Genomic DNA, 12761 nt, shown 5'->3' on the forward strand with positions numbered 1-12761 from the left:
CAGATGCTTGTTTAAATCGAAAATAGACACAAATTGCTGGAGTAACACTGCAGGACAGGCAGCGTCTCCGGGGAGAAGCAATAGGTGACGTTTCGGGTCAAGACCCTACTTCAGACTGATGTCAGGGGAGTGGGAGATACATAGATAAGGAAGTATAGATAAGGAAGTATAAGGTGTGAAAACAGGACAAATGGAATGGAGATCAAGGAGAATGTAGAATAGATCATTGTTAGGTGGGAGAAGGAGAGATAAAATGTAGTCGGAGATGGTAAGACTGGTCAGAAAACTGGGAAGGGGAGGGGATGGGGAGAGAAGGAAAGCAAGAGTTACTTGAAGTTAGAGAAGTCAATGTTCATACCGCTGGGGTGTAAGCTGCCCATGAAATTTGAGGTGCTGTTCCTCCAATTTGCGCTGGGCCTCACCCTGACAATGGAGGAGGCCCAGGACAGAAAGGTCAATGAAAGGAATGTGAGGGGGAGTTAAAGTGTTTAGCAACCGGGATATCAGATGGGTTTAGGCGGACTGAGCGGAGGTGTTCAGCGAAACGATCGCCAAACCTGTGTTTGGTCTCAACGATATACAGGAGTCCACACCTGGAACTGCGGATCAAGTAGATGAGATTGGAGGAGGAACCGCTGCCTCACCTGAAAAGACTGTTGGGGTCCTTGGACGGAGTCGAGGGGGGAGATGTAGGGACAGCTGTTGCCACTCCTGCGGTTACAGGGGAAAGTACCTGGGGAGGGGGGAGGTAATTTGGGTGGGAAGGGACAAGTTGACCATGGAGTTGCGGAGAGAACGTTCTGGGCATAAAGTGGAAAGGGGTGGAGTTGGGAAGATGTGGCTAGTGGTGTGATCCCGTTAGAGGAGGCGAAAATGTCAGAGGATTATGTACTGTATGCGACAGCTCCTGGGGTGGAAGGTGAGGACTCTGTCCCTGTTACCATTGGGGGTAGTGGGAGCATGAGCAGAGCTGCGGGATATCGAGGAGACCCTAGGGAGTGCCTCATCTGTATTGGAAGAGGGGAACCCCCGTTCCCTAAAGGAGTGAGGAGATCTCCGATTACCTAGTATGGAACATCCTAGTGTGTAGAATATTGCTAGTGTACGGGGATTGCTGGTCGGCACGGACTCAGTGGGCCGAGGGACCTGTTTCAATGCTGTATCTCTCAATTAAACTGAACTAAAGCTTCACTCCTCATTTTTTTTCTTCTGGAACTGGGGTGACACAGCCGCTGCCTCACAGAGCCAGAGACCTGAGTTCGATCCTGTCCTTGGGTGATGTGTACTGTGGAGTTTGTACGTTCTCTATGTGACCGTGTGGGTTTACTCTGGATGCTCCTGTTTCCTCCCACATCCCAAACATGTGCGCGTTTATAGGTTAATTGGACTCTGTAAGTTGCCCCTAGTGTGTAGGGAGTGTTTGTAAAAGTGGAATCACAGAGAACTAGAGTACGTGGGTGATTGATGGTCAGCATCAACTTGATCGGCTGAAGAACCTGTTTGCATGCTGTATCTTTCAAAATTAAGGTAAGTTGCAAACAATTTGGTTCCCTTTCAACCATCATCACCATTAAAAAAAAACCCCCACTTAGATTCAATTACTCTGCTGATTTCTCCAATGTGATTGAACCGTGCAATGAATTGTGGGGTGTTGTAATGTTACAACTTTGATTCCATCAGACTGACAGCCGTAGAGGTGGGAAGAGACAAACTGAGAGGGAAAAGAAAAAGAAGATCCTGTCAGAAAGACGCAAGCATCTGGACACCGATAGTTTGAGTGAGAATGAACTGAAGTAAGGATTAACTTGCTTGTTATTCATTCACTTGTTAGTATTTTCTGCCCCTTCTCCTGACAGTGTCTCCAAGAAATGAGGAAATCTATTCAGTGTTGTTCAGTGTTGTTCTTATGTTAGCCCACCAACAGAAATGCTTCAGGGTGCAGTGGCGCAGCGGGGTATCACAGTGGCTAAGTGTTAGAGCTGCTGCCTTACGGTGCCAGAGACCCCGGTTCGATCCTGACTACGGGCACTGTCTGTACGGAGTTTGTACGTTCTCCCCGTGACCTCGTGTGTTTCCTCCTGGTGCTCCAGTATCGTTGCACATTCTAAAGATGAGCAGGTTTGTAGGTTAATTGGCCTCTGAAAATTTTCACTAGTGCGTAGGATAGAAATAGTGTGTAGGATAGAAATGGTGATCGCTGGTCCGTGCGGGCCGAAGGGCCTGTTTCCACGCTGTATCTCTAAACTAAAGTAAAAGGTAAGTAGGGGTAGATCATTACAAAATTCTTTATTCCTAATTACTGGGGTAAGCATGGAAAGCATGGGCATGTTTCACTAGATAACTGAAGCCAAAGTAATTTACAGCCCAACTTTTAGTTAAAGGCTCAGACGCTGAAATTCTGTGAGGATTCAATTGATCTCCTATTGCAACTACAAAGACAGACTTACAAAATCGTTGATTACTAATATCATCTTTTAGTTTTAGGTCAGCATTTTGGATTTAGTTTTTTTTTAAGGATTTAAATTTTTCAAATTTTGTTTTTTTACACACTAGATTTTTTTTCAAATTTTAATTTTTAGTAGAGTGAAACTGCATGGAAACAGGTCCTTTAGCCCACCAAGTCCACCCTGACAATCGATCTAGTATGTTCACACTAGAAGTGAAACAGCATGGAAACAGGCCCTTCAGCCCACCATGTCCACCCTGACAATCGATATAGTATGTTCACACTAGAAGTGAAACAGCATGGAAACAGGTCCTTTAGCCCACCAAGTCCACCCTGACAATCGATATAGTATGTTCACACTAGAAGTGAAACAGCATGGAAACAGGCCCTTCAGCCCACCATGTCCACCCTGACAATCAATATAATATGTTCACACTAGAAGTGAAACAGCATGGAAACAGGCCCTTCAGCCCAGCTTGCCCACACTGACCACCATGTACCATCTACATTAGTCCACATTTGGCCTATATCCCCATAAACCTATCCTATCCATGTACCTGTCTAAATGTTACTTAAACATTGTGATAGTACCTATCTCAACTACCTCCTCCGGAAACTCATTCCATACACCCATCGTCCTTTGTTTAAAAAAAAAGTTTACCCCTCAAATTCTAATTAAGTCTTTCCCCCCTCACCTTAAACCTATGTCCTCTTGTTATCAATTTCCCTAGTCTGGGCAAGAGACTCTATGCATTTACCAGATCTATTCCACTAGTTCTATGTCGTTTCATTATTTCATCGACTCCTTACACATTTAGGACAACTTTTACAGAGGACACTTACCTACAAACCTGTATGTCTTTGGGATGTTGGAGGAAATCCGAACACTTGGAGGAAACCCATGTGGTCACAGGGAGAGCATGCAAACACCACACAGACAGCACCCGAGGTTAGGATTGAACTGGTGTCTCTGGCACTGTGAGACAGTAGCTCTACCAGTTGTGCTATTAAGCTGCTTTTCTTACTGACAATGGGTCCAGTGTCCCAGCAGAACTAGAATGGATGACCAGAATTCTTAACTTTGCTACGTCCATCTATCTTTGAATTTGTGCATTTTTAACATAGAAGTATTTTCAAAAATAATGTTGCTAAGTTTCAGATCCATATTTCGAGTAACTGGGCCAACATTTTCTTACCCAAACAGGGAGAAAAGCAAAGAGCTGTGGAATTGGATGCACGAACTCGAAGCAGAAAAATTTGACCTACTGGAAAAAATGAAACTGCAGAAATATGAAGTATGTAGAAATATGAATTCATAAGTTCATAAATTCATAAGATATAGGAGCAAAATTAAGCCATTCAGCAGCCCATCAAGTCTACTCTGCCTTTCTGTCGTGGGATCTATCTTTCCTTCTCAACCCCATTCTAACATCTCCCCATAACCCCTGACACCCGTACTAATCAAGAATCTATCAATCTGCGCCTTGAATTGAATACCCAATGAATTGGTGTCCACAGCAGTCTGTGGAAAATGAATTCCACAGATTCACCATCTGTGTGGTTAGGAAAGGAACACTATTGTAAACAGGAGATGTCCAGTATTACAATTAATAGGCGTTTAGATAGAAACTTAAGGCATAGAAGAACATGGTCCTAAATTGGATAAATGGAATTAGCGTAGATGGACAAAATATACATTGGATATGATGGGAGAAAAGTCCTATTATTTATTTTATTAAGTTATCTTAACACGATCCGGTTACCACACCAAATCAAAGTTTCTTCCATTCTGTAAATGTTCTTTTCTTACTATTTTTCAGATTAACCTACTGCGAAACCGAGTCAGTGATCACCAGAAAGTGTAAGTATCTAAAACTCCCCTGGCCTTGCTACTTCATTGAAGGAATTAGCCCAATCAAATGCAACTTTTCAGCCTGTGAATGGCTATTATTTGACTTTTACATGTTACTAGCTGTCTCAAGTTATGCCAATTGACTGAAACATTTAAATGATTGACAAAATATTTTCTTCATAATAATAGCAATTGATTCATATCAATTGCAATAAGTCTAAGGTGGCACGATAGGAGTGTTTGTGCACAGTCAGAGATTTTGTTTTTAAATGGTATTTTAAATTGAGACCCTGGTTGCTTTATCAAGTGGACATTAACTACCCCAAGTGACCATTTCCAAGACCCAAAACATCACCTGTTCCTTTTCTCCAGAAATGCTGCCAGACCTGCTGAGTTACTTTAGCGTTTTGTGTAAATCTACAGTGAAAAGCTATGGTTTGCATGCTCTCAGATCAGATCAGATCAGATAATGCTATGCAAAAATCCAATACACTGGTGCCGGCTCTGTTTTGTTCTGTACCTTTTCATACCTCTAGTTCCCCTCCCCCCTGACTCTCAGTCTGAAGAAGGGTTTCGACCCAATATGTCACCTATTCCTTTTCTCCAGAGATGTTGCCTGACCCATTGAATTACTCCAGCATTTGTGTCTATCGAGGAAATTATCTTTGTTGAACTGAATGAAGTGCATTCCTCAATCCATATCACAAAAAGCAATCACTAATTCATTATCATGATGTAGTATCTGGGCTCTTGCCATGTGTACATAGTCATGTAAGGTTCCCCATGACTGCACTTACCCTTTAAGGTGTTTTGAGATGACCATGAAATCCATAATGTATGGATTATCCATAATTCCTCCCGTCCATCTGAGAATTGCTTCTTAAAGCATCAAATTGTTTCATAAACTGAGTTTGATTGATTGAATAATACACTATGGAAACAGGCCCTTCAGCCCACCGAGTCCATTCCGACCATTGATCACCCATTGACACTAATTCTATGTTATCCTACTTACTTACTCATCCATTCCCTACACTCACGAGGGGCAACTTAGAGACGCCGTTAACCTACAAACCCGCACCTCTTTGGGACATGGGAGGAAACCAGGTCACCCAGAGAAAACCATGCAGTCACAGGGAGAACGTAAAAACTCCGCACAGACAGCACCTGTAGTCAAGATTAAACCCGGGTTTCAGGCGCTGTAAGGCAGCAACTCTACTACCGTGCCACTGTGCAGACTCACGGTGCTGCAGCCTAAAGCCTAAATCTTATCCTTCTTTTCATAACTGCATCAACGTTGTTTGTCTGTAAGTATTCACATCTTAATCATAAGGTCATAAGTGATTGAAGTAGAATTAAGCCATTCGGCCCATCAAGTCTACGCCATTCAATCATGGCTGATCTTTCTCTCCTTCCAAACCCCATTCTCCTGCCTTCTCCCCATGACCTCTGACACCCGTACTAATCAAGAATCTATCTATCTCTGCCTTAAAATTGTCCACCGATTTGGCCTGCACAGCCTTCTGTGGCAAATAATTCCACAGACCCACCACCCTCTGACAATCAATCAATATGGTGTTTGTGCAGAGAAAGTAAGAGAATGAAATGGCAAAAAAGGGAGATATGATAATAAATAATAAATGTGAGAAGCGTATTCCACGATTGATGCTGGGAGAATGCCAGTGACCTGGGTGCGATCCAGACCTTGAGCGCTGACTGCACGGAGTTTGCACATTCTCTCTGTGATCGCATGAGTTTCCTCCTTGTGCTCCAATGTTGCATTTATCAATGCAATTTAGTTGCATATAGTTCAACAAGGAATAGTCTCTAGATACACACAAAATGCTGGAGTAATTTAATGAGTCAAGAGCCAAGCGTCACGAGTGTAAGAAGTTGCTGGTTTAAACCAAAGATAGACACAAAAAGCTGGAGTAACTCAGCGGGGCAGGCAGCATCTCTGGGATGCTGCATGTCAAGTATCAGGAGTGTTTCATCGGCATATGTCCCAGTTAGGACAATGAATTTCTTATTTGCAGCCGCACAACAGAATATGTAAACATAGTACACTGTAAACAATTTAATAAACAAGAAAAATAAGTTCAGTGTATGTGTGTATATATATGTACATACACCCATATGCTTGGCATGTATGCAGCCAAATGTGCACACACGCAAATATATATATATATAAACACACATATGTACATATATATATATCTAGACATAGGAACAGGTGATGTTTTGGGTTCAACCCTTCTTCAGACTGAGTGTCAGGGGGGCGGGAAACTAGAGGTATGAAAGATAAGAACCAGTCAGAGCCGGCACTGTTGTATAACATTTATGTGTAGGATTATCTGATCTGATCGGATAGCATGCAAAACAGAGATTTGTCACTGTAGGTAGACACAATATGCTCCAGTAACTCAGCGGGTCATGCAGCATCTCTGGAGAAAAGGAATAGGTGATGTTTTGGATCAAAATCCTTCAGCAGACTGCGAGTCAGGGGGGAGGAATGAAAAGGTTCAAAACAAATCCGTTTTCCTCCCACACTCAAAAGACATGCTTGTTTTGCAGGTTAATTGGCCTCTGTAAATTGTAAAATGTCCCTAATGGGTAGGATGGTGCAAGTGTATGGGGTGACCGCTGGTCAGCACGAACTTGGTGGGCCGAAGGGCCTTTTTCAAGGTCGTATCTCTGCAGTCTAAAATAAAGTAAAGGATAAGGAAAGGAGGAAGCTGAGTGCAAGTAAGATCTTGCAGAGCATAATCATGGGCATCGACTAGTTGAGCCCAATGGTCGTTTGATGACTTTAAGTGAAAAGATGCAACAATTATTAATTCTTTTTTTCCCCGCCTTAGTTCTAAGGGACTCCATGGCAAGGGGAAGGTATCCGGCCGATGGAAGTAAGCAAAGAATCGGGGCATCGTGGATTGTTGAACTGAGGACAACCCATTCCAATTGTCTGTCAAACCATCCTGTAATCTCAAATTCTACAGTAATATCACGAGTTAACATGAATCACACATTTCTCACGCCTCTCTTCTTAAAGACCACTCTTCTTACAGGCCCTTCAGCCCACAATGTCTGTGCTGACCATGATGCCAATATATACTGAATCTCTCTCAGCACATAGACCATATATCTCCATCCCTGCCTATTCATGTGCCTGTCTATCTGCCCCTTAAATGTTGCAATTCTATCTACTTCCATCACTTACCCCTGGCAGTGCATTCTAGACATGTACCCCTCTCCCTAACCTCCGCACATCTCCTTTAAATGTTACCTCTCACCTCAAAGCTATGCTCTCTGGTCTTTCACATTTCCACCCGGGGAATAAAGATTCTGACTGTCCACCTTTCAAAGTTTTCATGTCTTTAACAATAAAAACTTTTATCCAGGAAATATTGCCTGAATAACAGCTATGAGCGTCTTGCAAGTTTGTTGTTTCTTTGTTGTGAATATAATCAGGTGGGAATTGTTTTTTTAACTTTCAGAGGCAGAAAATGCATTGTAGGCCACAGTTGTACTTAATCGCTGTTGATGGGGAAACTATGCTCTGTACTGTGAGGAGAGTGGATATATTGACTGCAGATGACAATATCTGATCAATTTGCAAATAATATTTTCCAGAGATAGTGGTTCTGCAGAAAAAGATAATAATGTTACTTTATTGTCACATGTACCGAGGTACAACAAAATTCATTTTTACATACAGTTCAGTAGAAGTATTACTATATATAAGCACATCTTAGATACAGTATCTGTGAATAAAAAGAGTACACTGAGAGTGTATACAAGAGTCGCTAGATTTGGCACCATTTTCAAGTCCCCGTTGTTGCAGGTGTAAAGTTTCTTAACCTGACCATGAAGGCCCGTTGACCTGGTGGCGTTGCAGGGTTGGCATGCCCAAGGGTAGCTGTTGGCGTTCTCCTCCTCTGCTCCACCAGTCCATGCTGCGGCAGGTCACGTCCAGTCCACACGTATGGCCTCTTGGAGCGGCACCCAATCCAGCCGAGTCCCAGGCTGCTTCAGGGCCTCCAGCTGCCCACTCCACCGACGGGGTGCACTACACTGCCTCCCACAGCCAGTCTGTTTCCCGGCCCTCTGTTCCAACTCCAACCCTCCTCCCGGGTTCCACGGTCGGTGAGCCAGGCCTGATACCCAGCCAGAGTCTGATGGGTGACCTTTTGTGTTGGGACCCTTCTTCAGAAGGAACAAGGGCCCCAAACAAAAAAGGCCTTGTTTTCCAGAGATGCTGCCTGACCTACTGAGTTACACCAGCATTTTGTGTCTATCTTTATTATGCCATAGGTTGCCATTTTGACACAACTAGAATATGCAGTCTCAGAGCAATCCTAACCTCCACCCTTCACCAATTCTCTCTGTAATACTATCCCTTCTCATATACGCAACTACTCCTCCCAGATTCTACCAGACACGAGAGGCAATTTACAATGGCCTATTAAACCTACGTCTTTGTGATGTGGAAATAAACTTCCAGAAGAAAGCCTCACCGCCAAAGGAAAAACGTGCAAACTCCACATTACCAGCAACAGAGATCAGATTAAACTCAGATTACAGTAAGATAGCAGCTCCACCATCTATGCCATTGTAATATTTATTATTTTTATTATATTTAACTGGAATGCATGTTATTAGCCAGATCTTAAATTATTCCCCAAATCGTAGGTTAATTCATGCCTGAAGGCGTCACAGAGGCGCAGTTGCATAATTGCATTGCTTTTAATATAAATCTTGTGCATTACAGCACGAGGTAGTTCTCAGATATATAATTACAGGTTGTATCATATTTTGTTTCACTAAATTAATCATTGTGTTCACTGTTTTCCCAAGTCACTTGAATTCTTTTACAAATTGTAGGAACAAATGACCATATTCTTTATTGAGTGAAACATAATCATGCATCAAGATGACATTCATACAGGTGATGTAAATAATGTCAACATAGTTAACTGTTAGGAATGGTAACTAAAAAAAGCAATTGTCTGTAAACCTCACACTGAAACAGAGGAAACTGAGGCGTTGCTTACCTCAGTGAACCCAACAATGGGACTGAAGAAGGGTCCCCACCCAAAATGTCATCTGTTTAGTCCCTCCACAGATGCAGCCTGACCCGCAGAGTTCCTCCAACACTTTTTTGTTTTGTTCAAGATTTCAGCATCTGCAGTCCCTTGTGTCTCTAATGCTTTGACTTTTAAAGAGTGCAGTGGAGAGGCCAAACAAACCCATCAAGCTGGACACAAAGTGCTGGAATGAATCAACGGGTCAAGCAGTATTTCTGCAGAAAAAGGATGGGTAATGCTTTGGGTTGGGACCCTTTTTCAGACCCATCCTTTTTCTCCAGAGATACTGCCTGATCTGTTGAGTTACTCCAGCACTTGGTGTCTATATTTGGTATGATCCAGCATCTGAAGTTCCTTGTTTCTACAAGCCCATCAGATTCATCAATCTCAGGGCTAACTGGACAACGAGATGTAAATATTGGCGCTGCTCACGTTCTCATGAGTGAATGTTCTTCCTCATTGAGCTCTTGAGAGAAGAAGCCCCTGAAATTAGATTGCTACCGTGCTGACAATAGCCTTTGGCTAAACGAACAAAGAGAGCTCAGCATTTATTAGAGAGAGAGGAGGTTGATCATGAGAGCTGGTGAGAGTAGCAATCAGGAAAAGTGATGGAAGCAGCCACTGGTTTTAAATTGGCTCTGGAGACACCGGCCAGCATGCCTGCAGCGCATTTTATTTTGCAGTTCTTCCCTTGTAAAGTTGGTGTTGTCTTAATGGTAGAAAAAACGCAGGAAATTATAAGAAACTTCGTAGGTTTGTAATATGCACATCCCAAGAACGTACATGCTAAGGAAGCATAATGGGAAATGAGGTCAGCTTTGAGGTCATGTTAGGAGAGGCAATAGATAGATTTAGGTGTTTAGACTAGGTCATAGCTAGTTGGAAAAAAATGTAAACAAAGAATGTTGTAAACCCAACACGGCAATAAAACTAACCATGATAAGAAGGGTTCTTTATTACACCCATTTGTCATAATGGATGCAATAAACACTCCTCATTTCATAATTAATTTTATAGTATCTTCTTCTTCTTAAGCCCTTTGCCCCTCTCGGGAGCATAGGCCATTGACAAATGTCTTCCACCTCACTCGGTTGTTGACAGTTCTTTCGAGATCTTTATAGTATGTGTGGAAAGAATTACAGATGCTGGTTTACACCAAAGGTAGACACAAAATACTGGGGTAACTCAGTGCGACAGGCAGCATCTCTGGACAGAAGGATGGGTGATGTTCCAGGTCCAGACCCTTCTTCAGTCTGAAGTCTGAAGTCTGAAGAAGGGTCTCGACTCAAAACATCACCCATTCCTTCTCTCCAGACATGCTGCCTGTCCCGCTGAGTTACTCTTACAACATACTCTGTTTATCTTGACTACATTTGGAATAGATGGATGTAACAAAGAACCATTGCATCCTAATAGAAGGATTTAAAAACATTAATTAAGATCAAACTGAAAGTTAAATGTTATTCCATGAGCGTGAGAGCAAGGATGAATGATTCTAAAGAAACACCATGAACTGATAAATTATTTCAAAAAATCAAAATGCACGTGTAGCCATTAAAATAGAGAATATAAGAGGCTGTGGGTGCTGTGAACCTTTGAAATGCCTTCAATTCTCTCAGAGTGTTTCCCAGGATTTCCTGTGAAGGGCATGAATAAAATGACTTGTTTGAGAACCTCACCACTGTTTTACAAGGTTGTGTAGGCCCCATCAAGGTCATAAACAAAATTCCCTCTAACACATAGTTTTGCAGGGACCTCTATAATGTACTTTTGCAGCAGCTGTTATTCAGCTGTGTGTTCACCAGACAATAATATCTGTACGTTCACTATAACATGGGAAGACATCCAACCTGTAATATTTATTTGTGTCGGAAGGAACTGCAGATGCTGGTTTAAACCGAAGATAGACACAAAAAAGCTGGAGTAACTCAGCGGGTCAGACAGCATCTCTGGAGAATAGGAATAGATGACATTTTGGGTCTATCCCTTTTCTCCAGAGATACTGTCTGACCCACTGAATTACTCCAGCTTTCAATGCCTATCTTCTGCACTATTTATTTATTTAATAATTATATTGATTCTAGATTCCTTCCATTTAAAAAGGCCTCGGGACCCAAATATGTTCTGCCAAAAAATAAGATGTCTTTGTACTTTTCTCCATAGATGCTGCCTGACCTGCTGAGTTCCTGCAGCACTTTGCTTTTTTTGCACAAGATTCCAGTATCTGCAGTTTCTTTGTGCCTCAAATTTAATACTGATGGCTGGCTCATGCATGACAATAGAAAAAATATGCAAAAAGCGGGAGGAGGAAAATTATCCCGCTCATAAATTAAGAGAGATTTGTTATAACCTGCTTTGGTGACACCAGCTTTTAAGAGCTTAACGTTGTAGAATTGTGAAATGACTATTGTTAACAAAAGCTATTTTTGCTATTGAGATACCGTCAGGCCCTGCACCGTATTTATTGGGTTTTGCAGGGTTTGTCACAATCTGCCACAGGCAATGATGGTCCAATTCTACACGGCCATCGTAGAGTCTGTTCTCACCTTCTCCATCATGGTCTGGTTTGGCTCAGCCATCAAACACGACACCTGGAGGCTGCAGCGAATCATCCGATCAGCAGAGAACGTTATTGGCTGCAAACGTCCCTCCATTGATGAACTGTACACTGTAAGGGCCAGGAAGCGAGCGGGCAAGATCATCTCTGACCCCTTTCACCCTGGCCACAAACTCTTTGAATCACTTCCCTCTGGAAGGCTACTCCGGACTGTCAAAGCTGCCACAGCCAGACAAAAAAACAGTTTTTATCCACGAGTAGTTGCTCTACTCAACAGCCAAAAATCTGTAGCCTCCCTTTGATCTGGTATTTTGTTGGTTCACATGCTTGATCAATGGTGCTTTATCATTAATGTTTTATTATTATTAATGTTTAGTGTCTTCCGAGTAATTCGTAACTGTTACTGTATGTCATGTTGTTACTTGTGGGCGGAGCACCAAGGCAAATTCCTTGTATGTGAATACTTGGCCAATAAACTTACTTACTTACTTACTTATTTTCAGCAACTGCAATATGATGAACTAAAGACGATATTTTACATTAGTTACAAAATAAATAAATATTGCCCTAAAATATTGAATCAATGCACAAGTGGTTTGGTGATTCAAGAGTCAAGAGGCAAGAGTGTTTACTTGTCATATGTTCTGTAATGGAACAATGAACTTCTTAATTGTAGCAGCACAAGAAATATATCTCAACATAGTACTCTGTAACCACATAATAAAACGTTGAGTCTGAAGAAGAGTCTCGACCAGAAATGTCACCCATTCCTTCTCTCAAAGAGATGCTGCCTGTTCCGCAGAGTCACTCCAAGTTTTTGTT

General features: G+C 42.2%; 1 protein-coding gene across 1 annotated transcript in view; it reads left to right on the forward strand.

Moving 5' to 3' along the window:
* Positions 1 to 7720, forward strand: part of LOC129708533 (troponin T, cardiac muscle-like) — a 28173-nt gene extending 20453 nt beyond the window's left edge. Inside the window, exons 11-14 of the mRNA XM_055654333.1 lie at positions 1681 to 1793; positions 3651 to 3741; positions 4267 to 4307; positions 7157 to 7720. Of these exons, the coding sequence (XP_055510308.1) occupies positions 1681 to 1793; positions 3651 to 3741; positions 4267 to 4307; positions 7157 to 7205 (294 nt within the window). The 3' untranslated portion in view covers positions 7206 to 7720. The remainder of the gene's footprint in view (positions 1 to 1680; positions 1794 to 3650; positions 3742 to 4266; positions 4308 to 7156) is intronic.
* Positions 7721 to 12761: the final 5041 nt, after the last annotated feature.

Source organism: Leucoraja erinacea, chromosome 24 (genome assembly GCF_028641065.1).
Source record: "Leucoraja erinacea ecotype New England chromosome 24, Leri_hhj_1, whole genome shotgun sequence".
Taxonomy (NCBI): Eukaryota; Metazoa; Chordata; class Chondrichthyes; order Rajiformes; family Rajidae; genus Leucoraja; species Leucoraja erinaceus.